Below are 13,252 nucleotides of genomic sequence, written 5' to 3'. Positions count from 1 at the left end.
ATAATTGAAACTCTTTGTGTTCACATCATGTAGTGTGGATGAAGGAGATTCCCATGTTTATGACGGCTGTATGCAGAGTTTCACATTTGCATTTATTTAACTCTGTCAAATGTATCGAGCATCCATGCTTGTTTGATTTCTCAGGAGCTTACATGTCATCCGTGGAGATGCAGCAGCTGTAACACAGCTCAGACACACCATCGTCTTACAGTATAAAGTATAAATGCTCCACTCTGTTCACCAGCTCGTCTCTTAACCGTGTCTGCCGCAGCGACGCCGCTTTGAAGGCGATGGTATTTGATTGTGACGCGTCTGGTCCATATGATCGTCTGACAGTTGGTGTTTGTATCGATGAACCTCTAATGAGGGAAAAAAGCTTCATGTAATGTCACGAGGTTGGCTCTCCATCAAGTGCAGCAATCTTCCACCCGCCAAATCCAGATTAATTCTGCTTGTGTGTGTGTGTTTAAATCTGCCAGTTGCTAAGGGAAACTGGCACAAAGTTTACGATTATTATTTTTCAACACTATGGGATTTACAACACAAAGGTCTTGACCTGAAGCTGACAAACGCAGCACATTTCTTTTCTTTTAGGATGATGTATTGAAGCCTTTATGTGACAGTATTAATGGAGGGACACAGGGAACGTAGCAGGGGAGTGACTTGCTTCTTAGGGGCATTTAGGCCGAAAGCCACTTGGGTCGCTGGAGCACAGCACATTTCTGCCAGGCGGCTTTAGAGTAGAGTATTTATCGATTGCATTAGAAATGACACTTTGTGTGGCTGGCGTCATGATAAGAGCAGGTCAAAGGTGCCTCAATGCTTCCTTTCTAATCTCCTTTAGCATAGGATGCACTAACCATCCTTTATGAAAGGAAAGGAGTTAATCCCACAATCCCTGGCGGCAGCAACATTTAAAGCCGCTCTTAAAAACGATATGCGTATCTTGCACAGATTTAACAATTGCTTTCATTCAGTCGTGTACTAATTGAGAGAACTAATGTTTCACTTAATTTTTTATTCAGTGAATATAGCAAGCTGTCAATAAACAAATTCTCATAAACAGTATAAATAATCAACATGAATAAATATTAAATGTCGTAGGAGCAGGGAGAACAATACGGTGCTGCCTCTTCTCCATAACGCAAACAATAAAGTCAATACAGCAGCAAGGGTAAAAGTAAAACACAATAAGTATACAGACTGAACGGTTGAATTCACATTGTTGCACATCGGAAATATTGCTCTTGAACAGTTGAACAGACAGGCCATGAGGTGAAGTAAGATAAAAGAGGCTGGAAAGTGACAATATCTTTCTTTTTCGTGTTAAAAGTTCTCTACAAAATATCCTGCAGCTTTTTGTCACGACCCATAAAATAAAGGAGAATCTTATGTTGCTGATTTTGCTTGTAACTTACTATATATTCATCTTAGCAACACAAAAGATCTCCCAAACTGACATCTATACATGAACCTAAACGTCTCAGACAAGTAGTGGTGCATTATTAAATACTCAAGTGTGAATTTAAACCATGAAATAAGGCAAACTATTGGAACATATGCTCCAACTTCAGTGAATTGCCATCCAACAGAATTAAACACGGTAGATTTTGCGAAACATCGATGTTTAATACATCAAAACATTTCAGTAGCCAGTGAGGAATCAGAAGAAGAAATAAAAAAGCACACTTTGGCCCGAGATGGCTAAAATGTGTTTTCCTAAATCCTCATGAACTGTCCTTAATGTGTTTCCTTGACTTCACAATGTTTTCCATCAAGATCAAAGGAACATGGTTAGGAAAATATATTAGGACGTGTTTTATGACTTTTCCGGCAGGCGGCAACATCCGGTTCTGCAGAGTGAAGCCGATGCTTCGTGTGTTAAAGCTGCATTCTCTCTAATGTCCACCAGGGGGCGACTCCTCTGGTTGTATAGAAGTCTATAGAAGATGACTCTACTTCTCTCTTGATTTATTACCTCAGTAAACATTGTAAACATGAGTTTATGTCTCAATCTCTAGTTTCAAGTATTCTTCAACACAGCATGATGTTCATTTAGTACATTATGGTCCATTTAGAGTCACACAGACCATAAAGCAGGGGATGCTTTAGGGCGGGGCTACACGCTGATTGACATCACTCCTCATTGCAAATATGATACCTTCCGTTCATCGGTTGCAAAAAAAACAACATGGCGACAGCCGTAAACCAAGATGGCGACGGCTAAATTGAGGCCTCAAAAACGTCAGTCCACAAACCAACGGGTGACATCACGATGACGCCGCCTATTTATAGCCAGAAACCCATGTTTTTCTTTTCCAAGATGGCAGACGTTCACTCTCACTTTTCCTCAAAGTCCGTGAGGGTTTTAGTTCTGTCCCACTGTCAAATCGTTGAGTGTTTTCACGGCTCTCTGGCTGACATTTGCAGCCCTTTATAAACACATTGTGTAAGTCTGCATGGGAATTACCCACAATTCATAGCATTGTGATGATGAACAAGGGATTACCAGGGAAAGCCCGGAGGCCTTTAAAAAAAAAAAAAAGGTAAAGAAAGAGGACGGCACATCGATGTTCAGCCTGGAATATCAACACAGAAACATTCATAGTAAAGGGACAGTTCACCCCAGAATTAAAATCTTACTTGTTGTGATATTTATCAATCTAGATTGTTTTGGTGTGACTTGTCTTGTTTTGGAGATATCTGTCGTAGAGATGTCGGCCTTCTCTCCAATAAAATGGGACTAAATATTTCCCACATGCTCACATCAAGGTCTGTGGATTTTGGGTAACCGGGTCAAGATTTCTGAAAAGAGACATGAATTGTATTTGCTCTTCGAGCACCACAAGCCAACAGCAGTACAGGTAAGAGGAGAAATGTTCAGTTTTTATTACTAAGGAGGACGAAGGATTACACATCTGGTTTATTTATCAACAATTTATTTTAATTGTGTTTATTGAAGCTGTTTTGACAAAAAGAAGTAAATACATTACAATTTTTACAATTACCTCTCATCGTGCAAGGCAAGAGACTGGACGGATGTATAAAATATAAAATGAAGACCTACATGTCACAGCAAAGTGCTGGCTTTAGGGTTTTATACACTGGGTTGGGCCCATGACTCCACTGCGTTTTAAGGTTTAGTGTTTGCTGCCCTCTACTGGTTAAATGGATGAACTGGTTTTATTAACCCTTAATGTTTCTGAGTACATGTAATAAGACAGGCTGAACACACGTGTGTCGTCCTCTTTGTTTACCTCTCCATGAGTCCACTGGTTACCCCGTGTTTAACGTCACATTGCAATGATTTGTGGGTAATTCCCTTCGGCAAAGACTGCATCTAATGCCGATTTACGGAAAGGGTTCATAAAGGGCTCAAAATGTCTGCCAGAGACTCAAACACTCGATAATATGATGGTGATAGAATGAAAAATAACCCCAGTGACATGAATGCACTCAGCCTCTGGCTCCATCACCCAGCCGAGAATTATGGATTAAACGGTTACATAACTTCCTGTACAATAATTGGTAATTGGTGATGTGCTTTATAAAATGTATATCCTAAAGTGTGTTTAACTGCAAATATACCAGATTCCAAAGGATCCAGCCTGATACACTGTATCATGTGTGTTGTTCGGACACGGTCGAGCACACGGAGAGCAAATCTGCGCCATCTCACGCGGAGGATTTGTAGGTTCAGCCCCCCCCCCCCCCCCCCCCCCCGCATTTTTTTGATTAAAAAGCGTGGCATCCATGTATACATTCTCAATATGTTTACGGCGTGAGGCGAGTGCGGAATGTGCGTCCTGTGCGGGAAAAGTTGTGGGAGTAACCTGCGGTTTTGAGACTTTTGGAGAGGGCGAGGACTCGACACCATGCACACGGATGTGGTGCTGCTCTTCCTGCTGCTTTGGATGGCCGGTGTGTCCGGACAGACCAGTCCGAAGGGACAAGTGCTGCAGCCATGCCTAAACGTCAGGTCAGTTCATTGTGCAGGAGAGACTTGGCTGACTTCTCATGTGCCGTGCGTAAATACGCGTAAATATGACACAATGCCATTTTAAATCGTGTGTAAAATCTTACATTTCACACTCAACAGTCCTGCAATAAGACTAAACCCACTAATTATGTTCACGATGATGAAGTGGCAGATCAACCCAGCAGCTCCAAAAAAATACATCTTCATCCAAGAAGGTAAAACAAACTGATCTGCGTTTGGAAAAACGAAAAGATAAATGAGTCTATTCCAGATTGTACTGTTGAATAAAACAGTTCATTCTTTAGCCTGGAAATAATCTCAACTCAAGGTCCACTTACAGGCTTGTTGGGAACTTTAGTCCGTGTCACACGATCTTCATCATTTGGAATTCAAATTTGAGATGAACCGCTCTGGTTTTACTTGATTACTTATCTCCAATATGCATATTGCTTTATTATAAATCAGTAGTTATTCAGCCATACAACACGCTGCTGCTTGAGGTCTGTTGATGTGTGAGCCTCTCATGCATGGCTCATGCTGCTGCCTGCCTTAACACTATCACATGTTCCACAGATCCTCTTATTTTAACTGCTAATTTCAGTGTCTGCTTGCACAAATGTCCCCTTGCAGACACAACTACATCAAGCAACTTGTTTTGTTCGTTATTTAGTCCAATTAGAAGGATAACAGGGGCTAGAAAGGAGGATCTCATAGCGGAGATTAAAGCATCATGGATTTAGAGGCACATGGTCAACATTTTAATCACACTATTGTTTGCAGTATCTAGGAGGATGGGCCGCTTCCATGTATTTTACTCATCACCAGTATAATCCATTCTTATCCCTCAGAATCAGGAAATTCATAAGATGATTTCGCCTGTGCTGCATCAAGTCATAAACTACAAGCTACGATGCACAACATCTGTCAGGTGTTCACAACCTTATTAGCCGTAAAACCTTGATTAGTTGCTAAATAGCGACGGTGATTTGAAAGAGGCTTAAGAGAAGCATTCGTTACTGTCGCTGCCAGCAGCCGTCCACATGTTCAAACACTCAGGACAATTAGACTACAACACCTGGCCACCCAAAGTGGATTATCTGCAACTGGGTAAAGTTTGACTGGATGTCATTTGTGCAATTTTTTAGGGAATTTGCACTATTGTCCACTTAGAGGTGAAGGTTTATTATGAGTGTTGGGTCAGGATGCTGTTTTCATGGAGCCCTGTGTGATAGAAAAATGCTGATTTATATTTTGCACTAAACATGAGTTGATGGTTTCAATCTCTAGTTTCAAGTCTTCTTCAATACAGCATGATGTTCATTTAGTAACTTATGGTCCATTTAGAGTCAAACAGACCATAAAGCAGGGGATGCTTTAGGGCGGGGCTACACGGTGATTGACAGGTCGCTGCTGCTACCAGAGGCGTATACTTTAGGCTATAAAAGAACTCCACCACGGTCACATGACTTCACGTCACCACCACGAAGGTAAAGGATGACGTTTAGTCGTCTCATCTAGACACTTGTTAGCAACCGCCTTTTTCAAGACACGTAAAAGCTGCAGAGGGAATTTTACTGGCTTATTTAATGTCGTAGAACAAAACTTCAATGCATCGAACCAACCTGACCAACCCGACTCAGAACAGGACGTTTTTAGGACTCATTAACTCAATAACTCTGTCTTGGTGGTCTTGGTGGTTAATAAATTAACTCTTTAATTGTTGTTTTCCAAACATTCCCATCAGCTCCATTTTCAAGAGGAGTCCAGATATAACTAAAGTCTGGGGTCAGAGGTCAGAGCATCTGCTGAGTATCGACGACCACGACTTTACAATGCGACCAGGATTCGGCGGTAAGGAGGTTCATCTTATAAATGGATCATCTCGACTCGAAGATGCTTCAGTTTTTAATTCCTTCATTCGCCACATCAAGTGTTCTTTTAGACTTTACAGCAAACCCAAGCCCAGATCACTCGTGTCTGGCGCTGGCTTGTAAAGATGCCATAATGGAGTGGGATTATGCCTAAATCATGCACCAGTGAGTAGTTACCAAGCAGCCACAGTCTGTCGCTTTAGGTTTCAAAAACTCCCATTTTAATCTGCCGCGCTGCTCAAAGACAGAAGCTTTTTAAATTCTCACACTTGCATTTCATCTTGAATCTCCAAACCTCACATGGAGTTCTTGGCAACTCGGTTTTTATTGTTGTTAATTGAGTCAGGACTGGATCTCATTAGTTGTTTATGTTAATGTAATTTTAATGCATCGTGTGTGCAAGGTGCAGTGCAACAGATATTTCAAATTCCATTCCTTCTGACAGCTGGTTGGCTTTGACTAATCAGCTTGTTTGTCACGCAGGAAGGCACAATGTGTTGTTGTTGTTCTCGCTGCACGCTACCTGTCCAGCATGAAACAGCAGAGAAAAAAACCTGCATTCCTGTTTGTTTCCGAGTCTTTCTGCAGGTTGCTGTGGTGTCCTTTAACGCCACTTTTGCAAAATGACAGGAGGCAGTAAACGCTAAGGCTGTACCCGAATCAGAAGTGTTTGGATTCAAATACGATTTGGATGTTCAATACGCAAAGTCGACTCATTTTTTCCTTTTGTATATATTTATATCATATATATTGCATGAGTTTCAGACATGGTTTCCACCACTAATGCAGCCCGTCTAATGCAGCCCGCCAAAGTTACATAATGAACAAAATAATATCTTTACACAACGAACAAATACCTCAATGAGAAGGGTGAGTGCAGAGTAACGTGTAGTTTAGTTGGGTTTAGACACAGATGACTTGGTGAGGGTAAAAGCCTCAGTATGCAACAAAATGAGGAGCTTCTCAGATTGTCAAACTGCATTTGAATAGCATCTTATATCGCATGTTAAAAACTGTACAAGTTAAATTGAATGTCACAACAATAGAGAGTAAAACAACATCAACAAAAGCAACAGATGAAAGAAAGCAGCATGCAATTAGGATTAGAGTACTCACGCCGCTGCCTCCTGTGCCATTGTTTGGGAAATCTGCACCCGACTGCATTGATGGGGATTTGGATGAAAGTCATTGTGTGACGCAAAAGTACAAAATGGAGTCGCAACCTCCAAATAACCACAGATAATCCTGACAGTTTAAAATGAGGCAGCGGGGCCACATCTGCACTCGTTGGCTCTGCTCAGAGAGAGAGAGTTTTGCAGTTTGCTGCCGTTGTAAAATGTTTTATTGTTGCCAACACGAGCTGTATAAACTGTACGGTACCGAATAGTTAGCGGTGCAGTTTGAACTAGAGTTGAATTTCTTTCAACGCAAGGCGCTCAGGGCGCTCCTGCAATAAAGCGAGGCGCATAGAGCGGGAAAAGTCGCTCAGCAACAACAAAAAACAACGAGCAAATACTTCACTCTCATGAAAACAAAAACTTGCGCCAGGCTGCCGAACTATTACTCCTGGAACTATTTCTTGCGAGTGGCAGTGAGGAAGTGCATTCCCACCCACCTGTTTTCGTGCACTTTTTGAATTTGCACATAAAAAACGTTGAAGTGGAATTGCCGGAAATTCTAAAAGACCAAATATTACGAAACCTTTTTTTTTTTTAGGCTTGGCTAAAGTAGAAAGGTTGGTGTAATGTAACTTAACCAGTTGATGTTTGATTGGAGCTCTTAATGACGTCATCTTGTTGCCAAGTCTGCCTGATCTGAAACTGTCCACTGTTGTATTTTAATTACACGTCAACACTGCTGTAAATTAAAGCTGGACATTCCTCTGTAGGGCCTGCCGTCCCTGTTGGAGTGGACGTCCAGGTGGAAAGTTTGGATGCTATCTCAGAGGTCGACATGGTATGTCTGGAGCAAACCGTGAGTAAGAAGACGTTGGCTGAGATAACACGGTAACGGACACGTCTGTCCTTGTTTAAGGACTTTACTATGACGCTGTATTTGAGGCACTACTGGAAAGACGAGCGTCTGTCCTTCAGAAGCAACAACAACCTGAGCATGACCTTCGATGGCCGCCTGGTGAAGAAGATCTGGGTGCCGGACATGTTCTTCGTCCACTCTAAGAAGTCCTTCACCCACGACACCACCACTGAAAACGTCATGCTGCGAGTTTACCCAGATGGCAAAGTCCTCTACAGCCTCCGGTAAATCACGCCCGTCAGCCGCGCCCGGCACCAAACATACACAGTTACATGCATTTAATTATTATTAATCATTATTATCAGTTCAGTAAAATCCTTGTGGCGGTTCTATTATTTTCCGTTATTCACTTAAACATTATATTAACAATACGAACGTTTTTAGTTGTTTTTAAATGTCATTGTGTAAATATTATGTGTCCACCAATAAATCGGCACGCATACAACGTTTTATTAATGCACGACAGAGTTTAAACGACACTTTTGTATTATTTAGATAGTTTTGGGATATACCGGTATTTGATTACTCCGTGAGAAAACCTTCAAAATATTTCTGGCGATAAAGTTAGCAAACCTTTTGGTCCCAGAAACAGCAGATTTCGACCTCTAATGAATATTTTTTGAAAGCACCAATAGTCAACTCTACAATATCGTACAATACAATATCGACGTCGAGGTATTTGGTAAAAAATATTGTGACATTCGATTTTCTCCACATCATCCAGCCCTACTATGAAAAGCCCAAATGTACTACAGTTTCACATTATGCATTTTAAGATATCCCAGTGTTGGATACATGCAGCACATGGGATACCTCTGAAGTGGGGCAGGTTAGGATGTTAGTGGGTGTTCAGGGACGTAGCTGTCGTTGGCTGCCCTGCAAAGACAAAGTGGCACCAGCTGCCACGGTGCAAGATGTGTATTTAAGGGGATAACGTTCTGCCAATTACGGCCGCTAATGCCGCCGAGCAAGACCTCGTCATTTTGGCGAGCGATAGGAGGCTCGGCGCCAAGATAGTTGATTTTGTAATCCAGATAACAGAGCCCGGCGGAGATTTGCTGCTGGCCATCTGCCTTCCTGTTGTGACCACTCAATCGTGGCACCGACGTCCTGATGGACCGGAACAAACTGATGACATCAACATCTGCAAATCAGCATTCACTACTGATAGCGGGGGCATCATAGTATCTAAATGAGGGACTAGTAGCTGGATGGTAAGTGGTAGATATATACGCGGACTCGTCACACGGTCGGGGTTCATCTGTGTGGTTGGTGCTGGTTGGAGAGACATTTCCCAGACTAAAGGCAGAGTGGTGGGTGAGGATGCAGTGACTTGTCCCATGAGCTGGATTATGTATTTTCATTCTCTGTGCTGGAAGCCAAATCTCTGCTGACCCACTCTGTATGTGCCTGTGGATGCGGAGGGGTAATGCTCTGCTAAAGGTCAGATGTGCATTATGGGCATATAGGGGAAAGCCATCAGCCTCTATTTACAGTTTTTATCAACAGACTTGTACCCGTTTTCAATCAAAATTAGAGTGCATGTGTGGGCTTTTGAAACATATGAAAACTCACTAAAAATAGAATCCTTTTCCATTGCCAGCAGACGTAGACAAGTCACAAACACGAACACGGCGGGAAACAGTTTTTTTATTTTCATATCCGTCTTTCAAACTCAAACCAGAGTTGGTGGTTGTTGGAACAGTGGAAAGACGTTTTTGACGAGTTTTATTTTGTTTCTGTCGAGTTTGAATTAAGTGTGTTTTACTGTCATCAGCGAGTAGAATCACTGTTTCTGTCAATGGAGTCTGGTATGTTTGAGGAGAGCATGTAACGGCTCTTTCTTTTCACATCTAACTGAATGAATTAAGGGTTTCTTTGGACCAAACCAGAACTAAAAATCGAGATTAAAACTGAAATAATTATTGATGCGGTGACATTTTCTTCCATACATCACCGCAGCTTTGTTTTGTCATTGCAGGGTGACAGTCACATCCATGTGTAGCATGGACCTGAGTCGCTTTCCTCTCGATACACAGACATGCTCTTTGGAGATAGAGAGCTGTAAGTGACGCGATGTGATCAAACTTGATGTGGCTTTTCCTCTCCTCTGATCATTCCTGCGACTTCTGTAGAAAGTCTTGTCGTAGCTGCAGAAGCAGTGAGATATTTATCCTTCTGTCATGTTTATGTGACTGTGTCAAATCAAGGAAATGCTGTTTTAATATTCATAAAAGACTGTGGATGTTTGTGCAAAAGATCCTTCATGTATGCTCTTTGTTTCTCCAGATGCGTATACAGATGATGACCTGATGCTGTACTGGAAGGAAGGGAACAGGTCACTAAACACAGACGAGAAAATTTCCCTCTCGCAGTTCCTCATCCAGAAGTTTCACACCACCTCCAGGCTGGCCTTCTACAGCAGCACGGGTACTGACAGGAAGCGCAGAGATGTCTTCTAATTTCAGGTCCTACAGCCACTTGGGTCTGCGTGACCTTTAACCTTTTTTCTCCTTTCCAGGCTGGTACAACCGTCTGTACATCACCTTCACTCTGCGGCGTCACGTCTTATTTTTCCTGCTGCAGACCTACTTCCCCGCCACGCTGATGGTCATGCTGTCCTGGGTGTCCTTCTGGATCGACCGCAGGGCCGTCCCTGCCAGAGTGCCACTGGGTAAAGCTTGGTTTATACCCCGTATGTTGGGAGGCGTTTATACCCTCTGCGCTGTGCGCTGCATGATTCTCCGAAATGCAAGATGGCGTACAAACAAGATGGACTGTGAGGAATCAACTCATAGATATGTCCGTAGACTGTAGGTGTAACTGGCAAAAGCCATAAACTAAACTCCACAATGCCGAGGAGGGATTGTAATTATCTGTAAACTCATATCTCATATTCATGGACTACTGTATTGCCTTTGTACAAGCCCTGTAAAGAAACAAGTCAAGTGTTAAAAGCTTTATAAAGAAACAAAGGTTGAATATCCTGTAAACAATTTGTTTTAGCTGCAAAATATTTAGAGGTGCACGACCAAGCGCCGCGCGCCGGCCGTGATCACGTCATTTGCGTCAGTGCCTGGCCTTTGTTAGCTAATTGGTGCAGTGGTTAGTTTGGTGATTGCTGGCTTAGTTCTAGCTTTATATTGTTTCTCTCAAAGCCCACAGATGATGAAGATTTAATTACTCTTTAAACAAGCTTCAACGTCTGCGTCATTGGGACTTTAATATTAGCAGTCCCACAACTTCTGTAATCTTTAAATGGCAGTTTCATCAACTAAAATTAGTGTTTGGCACCTTGTGTGAGTCCATACCTGCCACCATGATTGTATTTAGAGCAGGTAGCAGCTTCTTAGGTAGAGGTAATAGTACTCTACTCTCAGATGAATGTTTATCACTTCAACGTCAGGTATGAGGCCGGTTTGACCTTCTCTGCACTTGTTCTCTGTGCTTCAGGTATAACCACGGTGCTCACCATGTCCACCATCATCACTGGAGTCAACGCCTCCATGCCCAGGGTGTCCTACATCAAAGCTGTGGACATTTACCTCTGGGTCAGTTTCGTCTTCGTGTTCCTGTCGGCGATAGAGTACGCTGCCGTCAACTACCTGTCTACTCTACAAGAACGCAAGGAGAGGGTCCTCCGAGAGAGGGTGAGCGTCGAGTCATCTCATCTCCACGCTCATAGATGCCAAGACGTACATGTGCATTTACTGATTGTTTAACTTAAAAGCACCTTTTTTTTTTAATCTGTCAATATTGTAAGGTCAGAATTTAAATTTTAAACCACAGACCTGCCAAATTCCCATCAGCCTCAGCTGTACTTTGTGTTAAGTGCTAATTAGCAAATGCAATGGTGAAAATAGTAAACACGTTAGCATGCTGATTAGCATTTAGCTCAAGAGTCGCTAGCAGTTGACTGAAGACAAGTTTAACCTAAACACTATAACAGATGCTGAGCCATTCAGAATTTTAAATGAAAAATGATAGGCAGTGAACTAAATTTGCCAAATTGAATATTATAATTTTCTACATTTCTAAAGTGAAACTGTACAATGTTAAGTCATCTTTTTTTCGTGCTGCATTGCAGTGGTCACTGCTCTGCAAAAATTACATCTGTTCAAGTATTTTATTGTCTTATTCATAGTTAAAATCACATTTATCCAAAACAAGATTAGATAATTAAAACAAGCTGCACAGTATCAGTTTGAGTTCCAAGATTATTTGGATTATTAACAAGTGTTTTGTGAACACGTAGTGTTTTAAGTACTTTTTGTCTACCTGCAGCTGCCGTGTACCTGTGGTTTGGCCCATCCTGGCATGATGTCAGCCGGCTACAGTGAGGTGGACGGCAACACGACGGAGAACTACGGCCTGCCGGAGGAGAATGGGACGAAACGGGAGAGGATGCTGGTGCAGCCGGCGATGGAGAGCGACCAGATCACCGGCCACGTCGGCTCCACCGCCTACAGCAAGGTCGGGATCGACACGCACAACATAGACAAGTACGCCCGGGTCCTCTTTCCTGGATCTTACTTCTTCTTCAACGTCATCTACTGGTCGATCTACTGCTAACACGGATGGGACTCGAGCAGACCGAACATGACTTGTAGCAGACGTGTGAAAAATCTGCCTCCCTGCTCGTCAAAGTGGTTTACCGACGCACTTGTGCGTTAAACTTGCAGATGTGGGCTTTTTTTTGTCTTCAAATTTGAAAAAAGAAGATGGAACTAGGGCTGGAAAAATTCCCCTGAGGTGAAAATCATATGTAATATTATTGCATTTTTTTCTTTCTTTTTTTTACAAATTACCAAATTTATCCTGATTTTAGTGTCATATAAATAAGCTTTATTGTTCGGCTATTATAAGGTATATTGTTGCTTTTTAAATGAAAGATGACAGTTTTAACAATGACTTTAACTCATGAAATGCTTGTTTAATGCAGAACATAGCAGCGATATGAAGCGCAGTGATTTCTTTCAGGCGAGCGTAATATCCGCAGAAGTAAAACTGTCGACACAAGGTGGAGTACTTCCCTTCCCGCGCCTCCTCCGTTGTGATTGGACGACTGGGGAAAAAGTGACAGTGACGAGCGCGGCTTTTTAACCAAAGATGAACATTTTTCAACTCTCAGCGCCTCGTCACGCTGCTGGCTTTTGTAGCATGGTATGAATACGCTGCTGCGCTCCAATAGAAAATCGTTTTTTTTAAACATAGCGGTTGTGGCAGTTGCTTGTGATCCCTTGTGGTTGGCTTGCAATATCGCATTTATTGCGACAGCCCGAGATGCAACAGTCCTATTCAAAGAAAGACTTTTTTTCTGTTTTTTTGTTGAAATTAAAGGACAGGTCCATCTTTTCCTCCAAGAGCC

General features: G+C 42.3%; 1 protein-coding gene across 1 annotated transcript; it reads left to right on the top strand.

The window, feature by feature from the left end:
* Positions 1-5,727: 5,727 nt before the first annotated feature.
* On the top strand, positions 5,728-12,456 carry LOC306793254 (gamma-aminobutyric acid receptor subunit rho-1-like; the record flags this gene model as incomplete). Its single annotated transcript, XM_079290774.1, has 8 exons — positions 5,728-5,830; positions 7,739-7,806; positions 7,885-8,108; positions 9,866-9,948; positions 10,174-10,314; positions 10,406-10,558; positions 11,338-11,534; positions 12,169-12,456. The coding sequence occupies exons 1-8, from the start codon at positions 5,812-5,814 to the stop codon at positions 12,454-12,456; spliced, it is 1,173 nt and encodes a 390-aa protein (XP_079146900.1). The 5' UTR covers positions 5,728-5,811.
* Positions 12,457-13,252: the final 796 nt, after the last annotated feature.

The sequence above is a fragment of the Melanostigma gelatinosum genome (assembly GCF_949748355.1).
Source record: "Melanostigma gelatinosum genome assembly, chromosome: 19".
Taxonomy (NCBI): domain Eukaryota; kingdom Metazoa; phylum Chordata; class Actinopteri; order Perciformes; family Zoarcidae; genus Melanostigma; species Melanostigma gelatinosum.
This window is presented reverse-complemented; position numbering and strand designations above follow the sequence as displayed.